The 19,298-nt window shown below is 52.7% G+C and overlaps 1 protein-coding gene across 1 annotated transcript in view; it reads right to left on the reverse strand.

Annotated features, from left to right (window-relative positions):
- The window catches only part of RBM44 (RNA binding motif protein 44), a 44,575-nt gene that overhangs the window by 12,737 nt on the left and 12,540 nt on the right, over window positions 1-19,298 (reverse strand). The window contains 1 exon segment of the mRNA XM_072874980.1: window positions 17,707-17,990. Coding sequence (XP_072731081.1) covers window positions 17,707-17,990 — 284 coding nt within the window.

Below are 19,298 nucleotides of genomic sequence, written 5' to 3' on the forward strand. Positions count from 1 at the left end.
CTCGGTGACGACCGTGCACTGGGCTGCGAAGCACAAGCACCCTGCAAACATTACGCCCATCACGCGGCCGGACAAACAGCTTGCAGAGGAAATGCCGCCGGCGAATGCATCGAGTGCGGAGCAGGAGGGAGCTGCATAAGGGGAGAAAGGAGAGCAGGGGAGGCGAACAGATTAGAAAGCAGCCGGGTGAGCGGTTGGGGGGACTGAGGAGCAAAGGAGGAAACAGAGCCAGGCAGAAATGAGCGAGACGTGCAAAGCGTGGGGAGAAACTGAGGAAGACAAAGCCGCTTTAAGAAATTCAGCAGTGATACAGCACAAGAAGAAAGAGAAGCAGAAGTTAACCGAGCATGGCCAGGCTGCCCTTCACCTGGCTTCGCTCCTCCCCACTCCCCATTAGCACGGATGAGCCTACAGACAAGTCATCACTTGTACCACAGAAAAAACAGTCCTTAGAGATGCCCAAACATTTCCTGACGACCACGCAGCTGCTCCTGCAGAACGGACCTAGAGGAAAACACCTTAACAGGCAGCCCCACCTTGGGTGGAAAGAGGAGGAACACTTAAATAAACCATGGGGATGAAGCAACTGAGAACCGCAAACTGGCCACAACGCCTGCTTGACTAGCTGCAAGCCACGCATATCTGGTAGTCAGCATCAAAATGAGCCCTACTATTAAAACAAAAAGAAAAAAAAACCCAACCCAAACCAAGTGAAAACAAAAACCCAGGGAGCTTGAAGCACTTGCCAATCAAAGCAGCTCAAAAGACACTGCTGGGTCGGACGTGGCCATGGGCTGAGTACAGGTTTGGGCAGCCAGGAGAGAGCCAACGCGTGGGCTTCGTCATCCCCGGCGCAGGACTCCTACGCTTGCACTTTGTTCCTGCCTCTTGTCTCAGCTCTGGAGGTCCTTCGCAGGCACATCACCACCTTTCTTCCCCCCCTGGAAGCTCTTCACAATTTCTCCAGGAGCTCTGCCTTCCCCATGAGGATTTGTCTTCTGCAGCGGTGGACACTGCAGATGCCAACAGCCGAGGCTTGGCTTGGTAAGGCCAAGGAGTGGCGCAGAGACCGTGCTCCTGGAAGACATCTCTCTCCCACCGCATCTCCCATACCTCCCCGCCAATCCTTTTCCCCAGGGGCTGGGGAAACCAGACCCATCAGCCAGTCACCGAGACATTTCATGAGGACATTTGCTTTTTAACATCGTGAAGGGTTCTTTTGTTTTATACAGCAGAGGTAAAGAGCATCCAAGAGGAGCAAGGCTCAACAGAGCCCGTTGTGTAAATGCTGCGAGGACAGGGCTGGGCACAGCGAGGCCGAAAAGCTCTTTTGTTTTCAGCTGGCCGGGGAGAATTGGCTTTAGCTTTAAATGCACATTTTAAGGTCAAAGTGAGGAGAAGCTCCTGCCACGTTTCCACATGGTCCCCAGCTAAACCCACAGATAGCTCCCTGCTGCTTCCCAGATTTCCCCCAAACCCATGTTTATCAACACATTAGGCCGTGACGGGCTCAGGGCTTGTAACAACAGGGGAAAAGAAGCAGGGAGGGATTTTTGTATCTCCGGGCTCTCATTCCAGAAGGTTTTCCTTCCCCCCTCAGCCCTGCTGACGGAGGCGGCGTAAGTCAGCTGCAGTGAGCTGTAAATAACTGAGCTCCGGAGCGGTCACGTCTCTGTACTTAGCAGCATCCATTTGTGAAGGCTCTAAGGAGCTGCTGAATAAATGAGCTCCAAAACCCAACTATACTGAGGCTGAGCTGCCTCCCAGAGCTCCCTTCTCGCGTGCCCCCGGTGCTCCCGTTCCCTTAGGAAAAATGGCACGGGGAGCTGGGGGAACGCAGTGGTCCGCTGGGAACATCCCACCAGAGCCACGCGGTACCTCCAAAGCCCCGCTTGGTCTTTAGGTGCCACCTAGACAGGGGGTTATCTCCATCCTCCCATGTCTCCCCAGCCTGTGCATCCATATAGGTGATACCACTGCGAGCCGTCCAAAATTCATCCTCGCAGCACGTGTGAGCGCTGCCTTCTGTGTGCAAAGACGTCTTCAGCTGGAAGGAGGCACCATCCGATGTGATGTTTATCTCAGCGCGAGGACCTGCACAATGTTGATGAACAGCTTTCCCTGCCGAGAGGAGCGCTGATTGCCTGTTAAAAGACGTAACTTTAAGGATCTTTAATTTGCCTCCTCACAGGGAACATCCGGAGAGCGGCGGTGAGGAAGTGATTGGAGGGAAGGCTTTTTCAGGCATCCCAGATCCTCTTGATTGCCCTGGGACTGATGTCCTGGAGAGTCCCAGCAAATGTCTACCAGGGTTCAGCTTACTGAGGGTTAGCTGCAAAAAACCCAAGTCGCTCATGTATTTCAGCAGAAAAATAGCGTTGGCCCTGAATTGTTACAAAAATTTCGCGAAAATAACTGGACTTTCTTCCGTTGCACTTCTTATAGCCCAGCTGGAGTCTGGGCCAAGAGCACTGGGCTCACGGCTCCAGAAAACAACTTGGTGGACACCATCTCCTCCTTCTCCTTCTGCAGCCACTGCTGCAGAGCCCGCACACTTGCCACGGTGACGCTTCACCAGCAGAAAGCCCTGAGCTTTCTCTACAAGAAAAGTTTTGCATTTCACATCACCGTCCCCTCTGCATACTTCTTTGGCCTCTGACCATTTTCTCCTCAGTTTTCTGGGACTTCTTGGGCTGGTCTTGCTGGGACGTGCAGCCAACCCCAGGGGGAGGCGGAGGCAGGGAGGGCTGCGGAGCCTGAGAACAGATGAGCATTTCAGGCTGGCATGGCAGAGGAGGTCAAAGTGATGCCAGCGCTGATGGACCCGGTTCCCAGGCATCACAACGGAGCCTGCTGGCATTTTTTACAAGCCTTGCCGCCCCGGCCTTCTGCCATTTGACCCCTGCATGCTGCCCGTGACACGTGTGCACTGGGAATATAGGGAGAGTTTGGGGCAGCGAGTCCCAAGTAAGGCAGTCTCATTTTGGGGGACATCCCATCGAGGTGGACTCACAAGTCCTTCTAGGCTTGCTGGGTTTCTCCAGACGCAGCCAGGGCAGCCCCAGGCCATTGGCCACGTGGCTCCTGCAGATGAAGGCTCCTCACCCAATGCCCGGACTGCACCCCCCATTTGCAGTCTCATCCAAGAAGGAAGCCCTTGATGGAGGCTCTTATATAGGATGGGAACTGGAGACACCCTAATTTGTGAACCCTTTCCGAGGCACCGACTGGGTGCTGTTGGAAGGGCTGCCAGACCCACCCAGCACGGCTGTAGCTCACTGCTATTCAGCAAAAGGGGGGCTTGACTCCCCCAAGCCCACGACACCCCTTGAGGGTGCTGGATGAAGGATGGAACTATTGGACTACGTAGTCACCAGAGTAGTCACCAGACCATCCTGGCTACAGCTGGACTGGCAGGGTTTTTTTTGGTGGAAACCATTCAGGGCTTCATAGCAAAGAGCAGAAAAATAGCCAGTTATTCATCTAAAAGCTTAAAGGTCTCATTAAACCCCAAAAGATCACAGATAATTGCAAAGTGACACTCACAGCAGGGCTGGCAATGAACAAGCCAAACGTAGCTAAACCCGAGCACCAGCAAAGCTCTGGGCTCAAAGAACAAACAACCCAGCATCTTCTCCTGGGCTTCTCCCAAATGCTGTGACCCCCTCTGTGAAATGATTAGCTCTCGCAACAAGCCCGAGATGAAAGCAGTCTGTTTCCCCCTCCTTTTTGGTGTGGTTGTTTGCTCTGTTTTATTGAGAACAAGCCTTGTGGTTTGGACCCAGTTGCAAAATAAAACCCAACAAGAGCTGGAAATCTGGAGCTCATTTCCTGAGCAATGCATCAAGCCCTGCCTTTGCCATATCCCCATCCAGCAGGACAAATCCTGCCCCCACAGGTACCAACCCAGGAGATTAAAGCGGGGAAAGCCCAGCTGGACAGCCGTGCTGCATGCTGCCAAACCGGGTACTCGCCAGCTGGGAGCGATGCTGGGAAGGAGACGGTCACTTGCAGCTAAACCCAAATCTGATTTTTGTCCCACTCTCTTCTGGCCAACATCCCCCTTGGCCTCGCAGCCATCCCTGCCAGGACACACCGCTCGCCCTGGTGACAAAAATGATGTGCAGTGACCACAGCCCCATCTCCTCGCTGGAGGTACCGCATGGCTCCAGGAGAGCAGGTTTTGAGTGGGGGAATTTTGCAGGCACAGTCCTGGGAAGCCTTGAAAGCCGCTCCGTACATGGGGGAAGCACACATTAATTAGCCTCACGCTGCCTAATTTTGCTTTTCAGCCCTTCCCTTCATGTTGGGACCCACATCCACAAACAGACCAGCCGAGCCGGTCCTCACCAAAGTGCATTTCTCAGCATCTTCGCTTTGACTCAGCAGAGCCGCTACGTCCGCTGCTAATCAGTAACTCAACATAATTAAGCTCAAGTTTTCATCTTAAGCCTGGCGAGCAGGTGGTACCCCTCCATCAGGGTCTGGGCACCCTTGGGAGCATCCCTGGGTCACATCCGAGCGAGTCCCCTCCCTGGTGCTCTGCCCGGATTGAAGCACAAAGCCGAGGGAAGAATCAGACCCAGTCCAAACCTCCTCATCCAAAACATTCATGGGAGGGTGGGGAGAGGACACAGGGGCAGGAGGCAGAAGACGAGCATGAAAAACATCCTGGTTTGCGGCCAAAAAATGGAAAACTTGGGGTGGGGATTTCGCTTTGTTGACTCAAAGCCCACAGACCAGCCCGACTGCAGGCAGCAGATGGTTTCGCAGGGGATGGAGCAAGTGGCTCGCAGGACTAAAAATAAACCCACCGCCCCCGGCACTGCTTGCACATAAAGGGCTGGACTGGGCTCTGGCTGGCGCCCACAAACTGCCGACGTGGGAACTGGCAGCATTGCTGCAAACCTGCCCCAGGGACCTCCCTGACCGCCTGCCTGTACCTATCCACACCTTCTCCTAAGCCTGATTTTGCCCTCCCCAGACAGAGCCAGAGTTGGCATGGGGAGCATTTCCAGCCTGCCGCTTCCTACGTAGCCTCTGGCCCCCATGGCGGTATTAGAAAAAGTCAGATGTTTTCTCCAAAAAGCAGGCTGAGCCCCAACAGAGGTGCAAACTGGGCGCTGGGGACCAACCTCTGCAGCTCACCCATCCGAGGAGCACCTTCTGCACCAGGCTCAGCAGACCACATTGGGGTACAGCTCTGGATAGGGCTTAAAAACCAAACCACTGCGTAACCTAGCAGGAAGCGCAGGTCTTGCGCAAGAAACCTCATGCCAAGAAACATGAGAGGAGGGGAAGTCGCCCATGCCAGCTGGCGAGAAGCACGAAGAAAGGGATAACTGCCCCTTCCAGCATCTGCAGCCCCATAACCCCCAGGAAGGGTCCAGCACTCTCGGCTTAAAAATATACCTCCCGCCGGGGCTGCTTCGGGCAGCTGCCAGCTCAGCAAAGGCGTCAGAGCTTGCAAACATTCCCTTGGTTCACCAGGAAAAAATGAAGCTGGTGCTTAGCAAAGGTGTAACTCCCTTCAGCTGGAGCTGGCGGGGGGGCAGAAAAAGGTAGATGTTGGTTTTGGGGAACGACAGGGTGGCTGGCCCAAGGCTATTTATTTCTCTATCAGAAAGGAGGGAGCCATCCGCTAACACCTCTGCTCGCTGACAGCCTGGGATGCACCCCCGCAGTCAAACGAAACCTCCGAGCCCTGCCAGGGGATGCTATTTCTGTCCCGGTTTTGTACAGGGAATGTATTTTTAAAGCCTCTCCTCCCTGCCCGGCTGGGTCAGGCCGGGGGCACTCCCACCCGCCCCGAGCGGCTGGGATCCAGCGGCTCCTGTGGCTGTTGGGGCTGTGCAGCGGCTTGGGAACAGCGAGAGGGATGAAAGCACCCAAACTGGGCAGGCTGAGACCTGTCCTCTTCCCAAGCAGCCTGCCTGAGCCCCCCCACCAGCACAGGATCATCCCATCCCATCCCATCCCATCCCATCCCATCCCATCCCCATCCCTTCCTGTGAAGGCTGAGCCCAACTTCCCCCCAGGCAGCTCCTCCAGTCCCTTCCTCCCTTCCAAGCTTGGCAATATTTCATCTCCAGCATCTTTCCCTCTCGCTACCAGCCTGCTGCAGGGGAACATCTGTGGAGGCTTTCAGTATCTCCTTTGTGGTGATTTCCAGGCCCAGGTTAGAGGAGCACTGCATTACGGCTCAGGACACCTTTTCCTCCCGAGCCCAGCAAATGTAGTAGAAGGAGAGCACTGACCACGCTGACTCCGGCACAGCCCCCTGCCCGAGGTGCTCTCTGGCCCCAAGTACCCGCTTTTCACAGAATAGTATAGGTTGGAAAAGACCTTTAAGATCATCGAGTCCAACCATAAACCTAACACTGCCAAGCCCACCACTACACCATGTCCCTAAGCACCTCACCCAAACATCTTTTAAATACCTCCAGGGATGGGGACTCAACCCCTTCCCTGGGCAGCCTGTTCCAATGCTTGAGCACCCTTCCAGTGAAGTAAAATTTCCTAATATCCAGTCTAAACCTCCCCTGGCACAACTTGAGGCCATCTCCTCTCGTCCTGTCACTTGTTACCTGGGAGAAGAGACCGACCCCACCTCTCTACACCCTCCTTTCAGGCAGTTGTAGAGAGCGATGAGGTCTCCCCTCAGCCTCCTTTTCTCCAGGCTGAACAACCCCAGGTCCCTCAGCCGCTCCTCATCAGCCTTGTGCTCCAGACCCTTCCCCAGCTCCGTTGCCCTTCTCTGGACATGCAAGGCACCTCCCTTTCCTCAACTGCAGGCAAGGACCATCATCCTGGCCTCTTCTGTAAAGCACCTGCAGATGCCAAAAAGCAATAATTGTTATTTAACAGGCAGAAAAGGAGCCCGCAGCCAACTACCCACCAGGCCTGCTGCTGCCAGAGCTACCCTGCCACCACCTCCGACCAAATAAATTTGGCCAAGGAAAATGGATAATATTCCATCCAGCATGTCAAGCATCTCAAAAACTTCATTTATTAACGTATGATTGGATAAGCTGCTGCTGCTTTTGCCATAGCAAAGCACCAGGCTCCCCGCATCCAGTTTAGGGACCTCAAAAATAAGTGGACGTGTCTGAAGTCCTCGCAGAGATGCTCCTATTTCCCGACTGCTGCAGGGATGCGGGTGCTTGGCAGGCGAGCCCATGGGAAGAGCCTGTCCCCTCCACCGGCAACCCACAGGCACGCAGCTGGACTCAGGCTTGGGGACATCAGGACAAGGAGGGACTCACTGGCCACCCAAAGCAGTCACCAACCATCCTGTTTAATGCGAGAAGGGCATTTCTCATGCCAGCAGCATTAATTGAGAGCGCTGCTCTGTCCCAAACCCGCTCCCTGATGCTTCTGGAGTATCCTCGGGTCCCAAAACCAGGCAGCCCCTGCCTCCCCTGCCTGCTGCACGCTTGTTCACTTGGCGTGTTGTGACGCTATCCCTTAACCCGCAGGATTTTCCTTCCCAGCGTAGCCATTCACGATGTAAATTAAGAGGGAATTCATGGGATTCAGGGGTTTTCACATGCTGAAAGGGAGCAGGGATTTTTCAACATGACACTGAGTCACAGTGCAGCAAGGATTTTGGGGGCAGAGCAGATGCTGGGAGGGGGGCGAACATCTGCCTGTCTCCCAGCACCCAGGAAGGCTGATCCCGGGATGTCCTGGACATGCTGCCACCGCTCGCTTTGGAGAAGAGAAGCCCCCTCCCTGCCTCCCCTCCGCCCCGGGGGGCTGCAGATGGAGCAGCAGAAGGAAACTACCCAGCTCCTACTTGAACGGAGCGGTCCGTAAGCACGGCACAGATGCAGTTACAAAGCACGGCCAGAGCTCCCCAGAGAGATCTGCAGATGAAGCCACAAAAGTTTTCAAAGGACTTGAGAAACTTGGATGGGAGAGAAGTCACTCAGGCTGGGGATGGGGAGGGGGGAAGCCTCATGGCAGGGCAAAAGTGTTAAATGAAAAGAGACAGGGCTAGGAAAGCTCAATTTTAGGAAATCAGATATTCCCTGAAAAACACACATCAGGTTGTGGCTTTGCTCATGCTGCTTTGGGGAGCGAGCTGCAGGCGCTGCAGTCCCAGGGCAGAGCATCGCTGTGGGCCTCCCCCCGGGGCTCCCCAGGTCTCTGCGCTGCATCTCCCTCCGTCCGGGCTTGCTCACAAAACAGCCCTGAATAAATTCTTGCTGGCTAATTCCATTAAACCACAGCGGAATGTGACCACCCTGGCGGGAGCTGCCCTGGCATAAGTGCCATGCCAGGGGTGTAAGCTGCGGCGAGGGTCAGTGTAAAACCTCGCTGGCTTGGGAGACAGGGGGGACCCGAATGCAGAATCCATAGAGAAAGTCAGTCCCTGCTCGGCCAGGCTGGGGACAGTCCCCTGTTAGGGACCCGGCCACACAGAAAGCTCCAGGTGCCCTCCAAAGAGGCCAAAGGCTTCCACATCTTCGGGAACGAAGCACAATGTATGGTGGGTCTGAAGAGCGCGCCGCGGTCCTGCCAGCCCCGTCCCACCGCTGCTTCCGGAGAAGCGTCCCCAGAAGTCCCATTTCTGGGGGGCCGTGGCCCGGATGAGCGTGGGAGCAGAGCCAGCGCCAGGGCTGCACCTTGCAAAAGCCAGGCTGCAGGCAGCGCGATGATGCTCCAGAAACACTTCTGGGGATAAACGTCACCGGGCATGAAGACTTATTTACAGTAAAAGGCAGTAATAGGAGAAGGCCAAAAGGAAACAAGCGGATCACAAATAAGCATCGGCTCCAGCTCAGCTGCACACCGGCAGCCGGATGCGGCTCTCGGCACAAACGCCAGCCCAGCAACCGCAGCAGCCCCGTACCGGCACGCTGCATTTCCCCATCCCCAAGCTGTACCTGCAAACAGGGCATGCAGCACCAAAGCGCTACCATTTCTACCCAGGACTACATCCCTACCTATTTTTTTGGCAGCTCAATGACCATTTGATAAACGCACCGTCTACAACTCGCTCTGAAGCGATACCAGGCACCGTGTTTTTACCAAAGCACTTTGTACCCGAGCGCTGCAATTGCTTTGCCCCGGCCGCGGTGAGGTGAGCGGAGCAACTCCAGTCCCTGCTCGCCACAGCCAGCACCGGGACCCTGCCGCCCCGTCCCGGCTCTGTGGCCCCACAAGGAGCGGGGCTGCAGTACGCTCCGCTGCGCCCGGCAATCAGCTCCATAGCTAGGTCCTTAATTAGGGCTGCTTTGTGAGCGGCGGGCTAACGAAGCCAGCCGGTACACGGGTCAGGAGTCCTTTGCTCCTCATCTCTCTTCCCAGCGCGACACCTCCTCGCCGCGTCCCGGCCCTTGCTGCCTGCCAAAGGCACCACACAATAACGCAGATTTCCCTGCCCGTCCCCCCGGGGATCTGTGCCTGCCCTGCCTGCCGTGGCAGCTGCTTTCCCACGGGACAAGGGACCCGGCCTGAAGCGCCTTTCGGAGATGCCCACGCTTCTCCCCGGGCATTGGGGAGTGCTGCAGCCGGAGACGGGGTGGCAGCTCTGCAGGGAGGAAAACAATTTGGGAGACTGAAATGAAAACCACTATAGCCTTCAGCCTGCCCACGCGGGATTTCACCTGCCTACCTCTGCCGATAACGCCGTCCGCCTCCTGCCCGGCAGAGCTCTTGCCTTGCCATTCCCCCTGCCCACAGTGACCCATGCCGCCCTGTCCCTGTTCCCCCCAGCTCACAGCCCAGCCTGAGCGGGAACCCCGACCACCAATTAACAAAAATACCATAAATCTGCTGGTTGAAAGTGTCCTGCCTCATCAGCTTAATAAACCACTTGCTTAAAAAAATAATTTAAAAAAAAAAAAAAAAGGGAAAAAAACCCCAAACAGGCATTGCTTTCAGGCAGCTGGCTCCTACCTCGACTTCGACAAATAATTCACTGGCAGTTATCTTTACACAGTTTATTTTGTGCCTTTTTGTAATGCTTGGGATAACTACAAAATGATAGCAAAAACTCAAACACCCCCATCCTAGCAAAAAACTGACTACAAATCATCAAAGTATCAAGTCAATGGATAAATCACTACATTCCTTCGCAGGCACAACAGGATGCCAAAATTAAAACCTTGGATATCCTTTTGGGTTTCATGATTACGTTCAGCTATATGCAAAACATCTCATTAGTGCTGGCTGGAAAAAAAAGCGATCTATTGATTTTGCTTTGTGTAATAAAACGAAGGGGAATAACCGTTCCAGGAGCAGGGTCCCACTGGATGAAGTCCCCCTTCTCTACACCGAGTTAATAAATCAGATTAAAGGCATTCAGGTTCTGCGTGCAAAGGACAACTCCAGTTCTCCTAAACATGAAAATGATTCGTTTTCTGAGGATTTGAGGGATTTAAGAAACATGGAAATGCTTTTGGACGGTGTAAGGCTTCCAAACCACTAAATTACTGCAAGATGCAGCGATTCACAAAAGTATCAAGTGATTGCCTCAACAAGCCCGCGGAAAACAGTTTCCCCAGCCCCTCCGGCTGGATCCCTGCCATGCTCAGGAGATGCTTGGGTAGCACAGATACTGCTGCACCCCATTATTCCTCTTCCAAGTTCAATATTCTACTGAACACCTCAGAAAGCAGCTTTCCTGCACCTACAACACAACAGCTGACCCCTCCCCAAGCGAAGGACAATTTAACATCGTTCTGATACAGGTTTCCACATAACGGCTCTTGTAAGATGCAGAATATTTGATTAAAATTAAAATGCAAAATAAATGCTGGTACTTTGCGACACACCACCCGGCACACGACAGTCCTGCCTTAGCTGGGTCATAAGGGATTAGCTTTTTGCCATATAGCATTGCTGTAAAATAATATTAACTACTAAATACACTGAAATAGGTTGTTCAAAGAGCCAGGACCACGGTCCAGTTTCTCTCCTCACCACAGTTTCCCAGATGTATCTGCACGAGTTATGGTATGTCCTCGTTATTCATTAGTGGCTGCCAAGCACATTTCCAGGAACGGGACTTATCTTTCATGTCCCTAGACTTGATTCTGCGTAGGGCAGAACGACAAATACTTTTCTTTCCCCAAAAAAATTCTTTTAGTGAGCAAAATAAAGTCAAAACCCAGGAAGGGCGGAAGGAGAATGGGAATCAAAACTCAGGCATGCTGAAAACCAACTGCTGGCTGACTGCAAATCAGGAGAGAGGAAAATCCACCATGAGCAGCTAGTTATAAAGATAATTATATCCTTAATGAATAGTGGCATCTTTTTAAAAATAATCCGCCTTGATTAAATTAATGGAGGAAAAACACAGGTTTTAGACACACACTGGAGATGCGGGATGGTACAGCCCTGACTTCACCCCTTCCTAGTTCAAATCGGCTCTGGCCGTTACCACTGTCAAATACCTGCTCGCTGACCTAGAACAGCCGAACCAGGGATCCCCGTTTAATTCTGCACGCCCTTCTTTTGCAAACAGCCCGCGCAGTCGGCAGCAGCTTCCAGGGGCTGAAGGGATGTCACCCCCGGGAACCAGCCGCCTCTCTCCTGCCTACCGGGGGAGGACAGTGGTTTCCAGCATCGTCATCCCGGCAGCTTAACCCGGCGTTAGACCCGTGCTTTAGAGCTAGTTTTAAAACACCAACAAAGCATGGGATGCCAAAAGAGGCCAGGTGTCGGCTGGGTCTCAAAGCCGGGCTGGTCTTGTTGCAGAAAGCCACAGAGAAACAAGCGGCCACCAGGCTCAAGATCTCAAGAACGTGCTAAAGGCAAACGTGCCCTTCTCCCCCTGCCCCCAGACTATTTTTTCCTTCAGCTATTTCAGTTGATTGAGGCTATAATAAGAACAGGGAAACTAACACCAAGGTTAAAAGTGCCCGGCATCGGTTTGGAGACAACACGCTTCGATCCTGTCGGTTCAGGTTTCAACGAGTTTGTGTGCGTTAAACGCCGATTATTCTGGTACGTGGGATTATGAACCATTATACTGAACTACCTTTGAGATTACATTTGTCTGGGAACCGATTTTTTTATTCACTCAAACAGATTGCCTATCATGAAGCACATAATAAATAAATATAAAAATTCATTAGGGAGAAAACCAAAATAAATAGCCGCGCTATCTTGTTGGTGCATTCATCACAGGCTGCAAAGAGCAGCAGCTTGACTAAATGCTTTCAATACACAGTCTCCAGACTAAAATCTGTTGCTGAGCCACGTGAGCAGCCTGGGAATAATTTATTTTCCTTTTTAACAGAGGTTTCTCGATGCGGTTTTCTTTCCTTCCAGCTGAATAACACGCAGAGATGGCACTTCTCTGCAACTCACCCACACTGAGCGCTGCCTTTTTCCCAGCCAGCGTTACCTGAAGGATACGGGGAAGCCCGGACGGATCGCAACCCACCCTCGGTTGAAATCCAGCGTTGCCGGAGGTGTTCGCCCAGGCTGCTGCCCGTTTCCTGGTGCAGAGCCCTGCTGAGATGCTTTCCCGGAGTGTCAGGCTGTGGTTTTAAACCCTGAAAAGCTCAAGTTGTAGAAGTGCAGAGACAAGGGACTGAAACCATTAAGCAGGTTCATTACTGGATTTGCTGATTAAAAGCACCAAGCTCGTAGGCAGCATCCACAGCAGCCCAACGGCAGAGCAACGGCACCCCAGGCTCGGGATTCCCTGGTACTCACCTACCCACAGCCCGAATTTGCTCAGCAAACCCTAGCCATGGTTATCTTTTAGAAGAGAAAAAGGTATGTAGCTATTTGACCAAGTCGAAACACGCTGCATATCCCCTATAAGCGGTTTTTAACGCTCCTCTCCCCCAAACCCAGGGCTGCGCTGTGGTGTTTTCAGTCCTCGCTCGGTGCGTGGTCTGTGCCGGCAAGGGCCGCGACCACAACCATCGCTTTGGGGTCAAAACCTCCACCAAATGTGCCTGCTAATACCAACAGAGCCAGACTTTACAGCTGGTTAGGGAGGCAGAAGGAACTTGCTAGCTCAAAGCAGTAACTCCGGATTTCCACCCGCAGGTTTCCAAGACCTCCCTCAACTCTGTAATGACCCGATATTGATTTCTAGCCCTTTGAAAACATGAAGGATGCCAACCCCATTTTTAGCGATTATGAGGTCTCTAATTTCATTCCAGGTCATGGCATTTATATTTTCATTACCCACAACCTCCAGGGTCATTACAAATACGAGATTACAGTGTCGGTGCTTAACGGCTGTTTAATTCAACAGCATTTCAGAGTTAATAAATGCAATTCAATTTCTCAAAGCCAAGTGGCTTCCTGACCGGAGAACACAGCCTGAATCCAGCCAACCAAACCCGTACGCCACTAGTTTCTATAGGAATAGAGCTAGCACATATGGCAGCGGTACGTGAAATTACACGGTGGAAGTAATTTCTTTTGCACCACTCACGTGCTTTTCTTTTAATGTATAGGAAGCCTCGAGTCCTCTCCATCTCAGACATAATCTGAAAGGGAGGAGGAACGTTATACTTTATTGTCAGGGATTCATAACACGGCACGCTTTAAATATTTAGGAGGATCCTCCCAGAGACGTGGTAGCCTTCAATTAGTCTTTGAAGCAAGACTAAGTATTTTTCTAAGAGAGGTGTTCAAGCTCAAATTACACGCAGGCATTACTGAGTGCGTTTTGGGGTGAAGGAAGACACAAATAATCCTAACGCACCGCAAAATTCTGCGGTAACGGTACAGCCGCCTGTCTCACAAAGCTGCTCCTGCTGACAGGCAGACCCTTTCGTGTTAGTTTTAGTGTTAATCTTTTCTTATTAATATTATTTTTGAGTCCAGGAAATTCAAGTGATCAGCTGACTACAGCCTGCAAAGCACTGATTGATGGTATTAAGGTGTAAAGTGTAGTGGTTTTAGGATGGTTACAGGGCAAAGGGAACATACAGGCACTCAGGTACGTACAGAAAACCCAAAACACCTCCTCTCACTGCCGCCTCCTCTCCCGGAGGACCAAAGTCCAGGGATCAAAGTTGCGATGTTTATATGTGGAGTTAAGACAATTTAAACCACTCCGAAGAACTCCAAAGGTTTTAAGTTGCTACCTTTTCTCCTGACTCCAGGGGTCCCAGCAGCCGAACAGAGGATACAAAGGCACTTGTAATCTTGTGTTTTCCGGGAGAGATCATAAATAGTGCCAATAACTGTTTTGTTTTTTAAGAAAGCATCATTTTCTGTAGAATATGCAAACATAATGCTGTACAGCACATACAGAAGATGCAGGGAGTCAATATGATATTAAAGTTTTACTGGCCTTATTTGCAATTCCCTCTTATTTCTTTCAATAATACAGCTATCTAAACCCGAAAGACATCAAAGCAGCATAGCACAGCACTGCGTGCCAGCAGAAACAGGCACAGGAAGCAACAGCAGACACCGGCGTGGGGAATGTCCGTACCCGGGGGGACCTCCAGCCACCGGCTAGCACGTTTGTGCGAGGCACCGCAGCTCCGCAAGCAGCAGCACCGAGCATCACACGGCCCTTCTCACGCCAGCCAGCATCCCTGGGTATGCACACAGGGGCACGGGAGGGATGCTCATCCCTGCAGCACCTCCAGCAAGCGGTGCAGCAGAACTGCCATCGGTGTGGGCCCATCTCTCTGCAAACCTGCGTGGGGTTTAGCAGAACTAACAGCGTTTGCCTGTTAACTCTCAGCTGCACGACCTTGACCTGGCTTGCAAGACATAATCCTGCCTCATCCATCATCAGCAGCAATAACGAAGTCTCCTTGTGAAACCCAGCCCTCAGGTAAACCCTTAAACACCGAAGTACGGCTGCAGAGCAGAGCGTGGTGCTAATCATCACCACTCCTGGTAACGATGAGCGAGAGCACGGCTCATTCCCTCTTCTCGGAGCAGCCTCTGCAGGGAACCGCAGCCAAAAAACAGGAAAAGCCTAACTTTACCTCTAATGGAAGTGGTTACCTTGGGATACAGCTGGATCTCAGGCCTGCTGAATGAGACCAGGGTTATTTTTAGGCAGTCGATACCCTAACCATCACTGCTTTTTAAGGACTCCGCAGCCAGTTGCAAAGTTGTTTAAAGCTTGAGCTTTACGAGAAAGGCTTTTCTTGCATAGGAGGAAAGCCCAGTCGGTCCTGCCAGGATCTGAACCCCAGCTTCGGTACAGCCGGGAGGTTATGGTGGCAGGGAGAGGGTCTGTGTCATCCTCTCGTGGCCCGGACCGCATGCAAATTTGGGAGTCAACAGCTTTGAGCTGCCGGGAAAAGCTCTCCAGTCAGGCTCTCAAAGCTTTAGGCCAGGGACTCGGTCCCCACCACCAAGAAGTCCTGCAGAGGCTGTGGTCACAAGGCAGGAAGGATGCTCCCAAAGTGGCAGCAGAAGTTGCTGCGCTCTGACTTGAAGCAGAACTGACCAACTTAACCAAGGCACAACGAAGCACTATCAGCCTTAACCTTGCTCTCCCTGTTTTCTTCTGCATGCCATCTGGGCATCTCAAATGGTATCTTTTTCTTTTGTAATAGAAAGACGGCCTCCCCAGACCACTTCTGCATCCTGCCGTGGGCTGCAGCGGCAGACCGCAGCTAAACGCAGCACGAAGGAGCTGGGGCAGGACCAGGCTTGGCGGAGGCCCCTGAGCTCAGGGTGAGCTGCCTATGGAGGCAGACACATCTCCAGAAACACAGATCTGAGGAGGAGAGCATCATAAGCCACCACCCAACACTCATTGTTCATAAAGCTCTCAACAATTTGCAAGGGAAGGCGCTTTAGTGACAAAGGCAGATGTCCGAGAGCACGTCCCAAGGCAGTGGCAGGGCTCACGAGCTGGCAGTAAAAACACCAACACAGCTCTAAAACTGATCCTCCCTGCCCGCTGCCTGTCCCAAGAGACTGCAAAGGTGTGTGGCACGATTTACAGGAGCGGAGACGATGCTCCCCACGTGAGCGTTAGGACATGGCATTGAGCAGAGGCACTCCGGATTTGTCTGCTACCTCAGTGCTCATGTTAGCAAGATCCTGGCACTTCCGTTAGCTTTTTTCCTCCCCCTTCTACCTTTCCCTTTTAAAAAAATATTTCTTTTCATTTTAAAACACCTGCTTCCTCAGAAGCATTGGCAACCTCGAAATTCACGACTCCACTGTGACTTCTGGGCTCTCCGAGTTGTCACTTGCAATTTCAGCGCAGCCCTGTCTGTGTGCGGGGCCGTAAAGCAGAAAGGCACAAACAGGTTTTTCTGTTGGGTTTTTTTTTAAATAGTGCAGAACATGTTCAAAAAACCAAAAATTGCAGGAGGATACAGTGAAAGACAAACACATCCACCACTCGACACCACAATTAGCTGTCATCTATCACGGTTAAGTGGCTTCCACAGAGGCAGACGTCCTGCTGCGACCGAGCCTACTGAAGATGGAAAAGAGCAGCTTGGAGTATCACCAACTCCCACTCCCTTCACCTTCAAAAGTTACAGTGCCCAAAACCAAGAGAAGGAAGGGGCAGGAAAAAAGGAGAAAGGGACTGGGAAAACAGAGCAGAGAGAAATCCTAACTCAGCAGGAATTAGTGCTCCCTGGCAGCAATAGCAGCCACAGGTCTCTCTGCTCCCTCCTCGGCCAGGGACCCAGAGCCCTTCCCTGCAACCCAGCACGGAGAACATGCTTCGTCTAATGGCACGGCCCTCTCCTCCCTGTGAATAACTGCCAGCTAAAGAGTAGTAACTGTTTAACTACGTGGTTCAAATAACACCATTACATGCAGCACAGCTCAACGAATTATTCACCAGGGTTCAGAGAAGAAAACTGGCAAGAGAAGGAAGGGGAGGAAAGAGAAATCCATGCTTCCTCAAAGAGCACTTTGACTTCGTGAAGGAACAGCATTAGGATGAGGGTACGCGGTTTCCCTTTTAAGTTACCTTAAACAAACACACTTCTTATACCAAGTACCAATACGTGATCCTTCCGAGCTTTCTGCTGCGGACACACAGGTTACAGGCACAGCACAAGCCGCTGCCTGTTGCATCTGAAATGCTAGGGACATCAAAGAAAGCCGGGCACGCTGCGCCCTGTGAAAATGATCAGGCAACACAAGAATTTCCAACCCGATTTTAAGTCGATCATCTGCTAAACCCAGAACATCCGACCTCAGCTTAGAAATGCTTGCTTGAACGAGCGCTTCTGGCTGCGTCCTCTCCCTGTGGCTCAGAAATAGGAGAGCAGAGACTCTTAAAGCAGTCTCCTAGTAATTAATTTCTACTTTTGAAACAAATGGCAGAGGACGTCTGCCAGCACGAGCATGCCTCAGTAAATCTCACCTGCCTCACAAAACAGGCTGTGTCCGATAGCATCATCACCTGGCATATTTAGAGGCCAAGTTAGGCGTTTTATTGTTTCCTAGCGCTTCGGAACAATTTCTCCTTTTAATTTCCACCTGCGTTCCGTGTTGCCAGCAAAGCCCAGCTGGAGACTTCACGGACTGCGGGATAAACAGGTCAACGGGCGCTGGTAAAGTCAGGGAGGGGGAGGCCGGTGCTGCACAGCGCGGGGCAGCGCACACCTCCCGGCCCCGCTCAGGAAGGCAGAGGGCTCCCCGCAGCCCCCACCGCCACGGCCCGGCTGCTCCGGGGCTTCCAGGGGAGCGTCTCCCGCTGGCACCGCCACCGGCACCCACCCGCTGCAGCGGCGGCCGGAGAAGTTTGCTCCCGCGGGCCCGGGGGCGCGCACTTACCCAGCACGAAGCAGAGGAATCGCCGCGGGAGCAGGGCCATCGCCGCCGCGCTCTGCCCCGCGCACCCAGCCCGGCCGCGGCGGGCTGCCGGCCGCCCCTGGCGCGGAGCGGGGCGGCGGGGCGGGATCCTCCCCCCGCGCCCGTCGCAGCCCCGCTCCGCTCCGCTCCCCGGGGCCGGGCTCCGCGCAGGGGCGGGCCCAGGCCGGCACCGCGCCCCGCTCTCCCGCCTGCCCCGCGCCCCCCGCTGCGGCCCCGCGCCGGGAGTGCCCGACCGCAGCCTCGATCTTGGGGAGAAGGCAGGACCGAGGGCAGGTGAGCTCTCCGGTGACCCAGCAGCCCGGTAAGACAGCGTTAGCCCCCTCTCCTCACCGTGGAAGGGGCAGGGGGGCGCCCAGAGACGCGGGAGAGGCAAAGGAAACGGCTCGGAAGGCAAGCACGGAGAAACCCTTCTTGCGCACACATTTTCCTTAGCCCTCCTTCCGTCTCCACCGAAGGCATTTCTCTCTAGCCTAAGGCTAAACACCATACCTTCCCTTTCTTTTTACAGTGTTGAATATGCACATAGAGAACGTAATACAATTTTAGGAGAAAAATAAATGTTTTGGGGTTTGAGGGGTTTTTTTTAACTGAGCGGAAAATCATTACTGAGCAGAAAATCATTACTGAGCTAGTACAGCTCCACCTGCAGCTGGTAAGTGAATGCGTGCCTGAACACGAGAGTGCCTGCTTGGGCTCTCGAGGAGCACATTTAGGATTAGGATATGCCATCAGGAGCCTGTCGTGCCAGTGGGCGAGGGCTCCAGCTGCAGGGAGGTCATCGCCCCACAGATTAGTCCTCTCACATTTTAAGTTAACTCCTCCTTTCAAAGGGAGAAGAAGGAACAAGAACTTGAACGAACACCACAGTGTGCTAACTTCAGTGTTTCATATTATACCCGTTCCTGCTCTCCCAACAGAAACAACACAGCTTGCATACCAGAAAGCCAGTTCTATCCTAAACTATTAAGAACACCCACCTAATTACAGAATCAAGTCTGGGGAACACAAAGGGCAGCACTTTCTATTAATAATGTGGTAGAGCAAAGCCTACGCCTGCTCTCATCTCGATACGAACAGGGAAGAAACCAAAGTTGGTCCTGAAGCTGCAGGTGAGGCCTCAAGCTTACAGTACCGGCTGTCAAAGACAAGGCTACCTACAGTGTTTCTGCTAAGAGGAGAGGGAACAGATGAGATCTGACAACAGCAGAACACCGGCACAACTTTTTGAAGAAGGAATTTTAACCTTTATTCACCAGGTAAGTAAGGCTGCTATTTTCAGCAGGAAATGCAGCTGTGATCTAGAACAAAGTACAACAAAGAGACAGAGATGGACAACAGCAACGTACGGTCTTGTCGTGCATCACAGCATGGCCTGTCTGTGTCAATCAAGGATAATTCTCCTCACCCCCTGACCAGACACGTACACCTAAGCTGCCTTTCCATCATTTACCAGAAGAGGATTTAAAATCTAGACCTCTTCTGTACACTAATGACACACAAACATGAAAGACTGGATACTCCCAGCTTTCCTCTCTCCCCTGTATCACCCAAAC

The sequence above is a fragment of the Ciconia boyciana genome, chromosome 10 (assembly GCF_034638445.1).
Source record: "Ciconia boyciana chromosome 10, ASM3463844v1, whole genome shotgun sequence".
Taxonomy (NCBI): Eukaryota; Metazoa; Chordata; class Aves; order Ciconiiformes; family Ciconiidae; genus Ciconia; species Ciconia boyciana.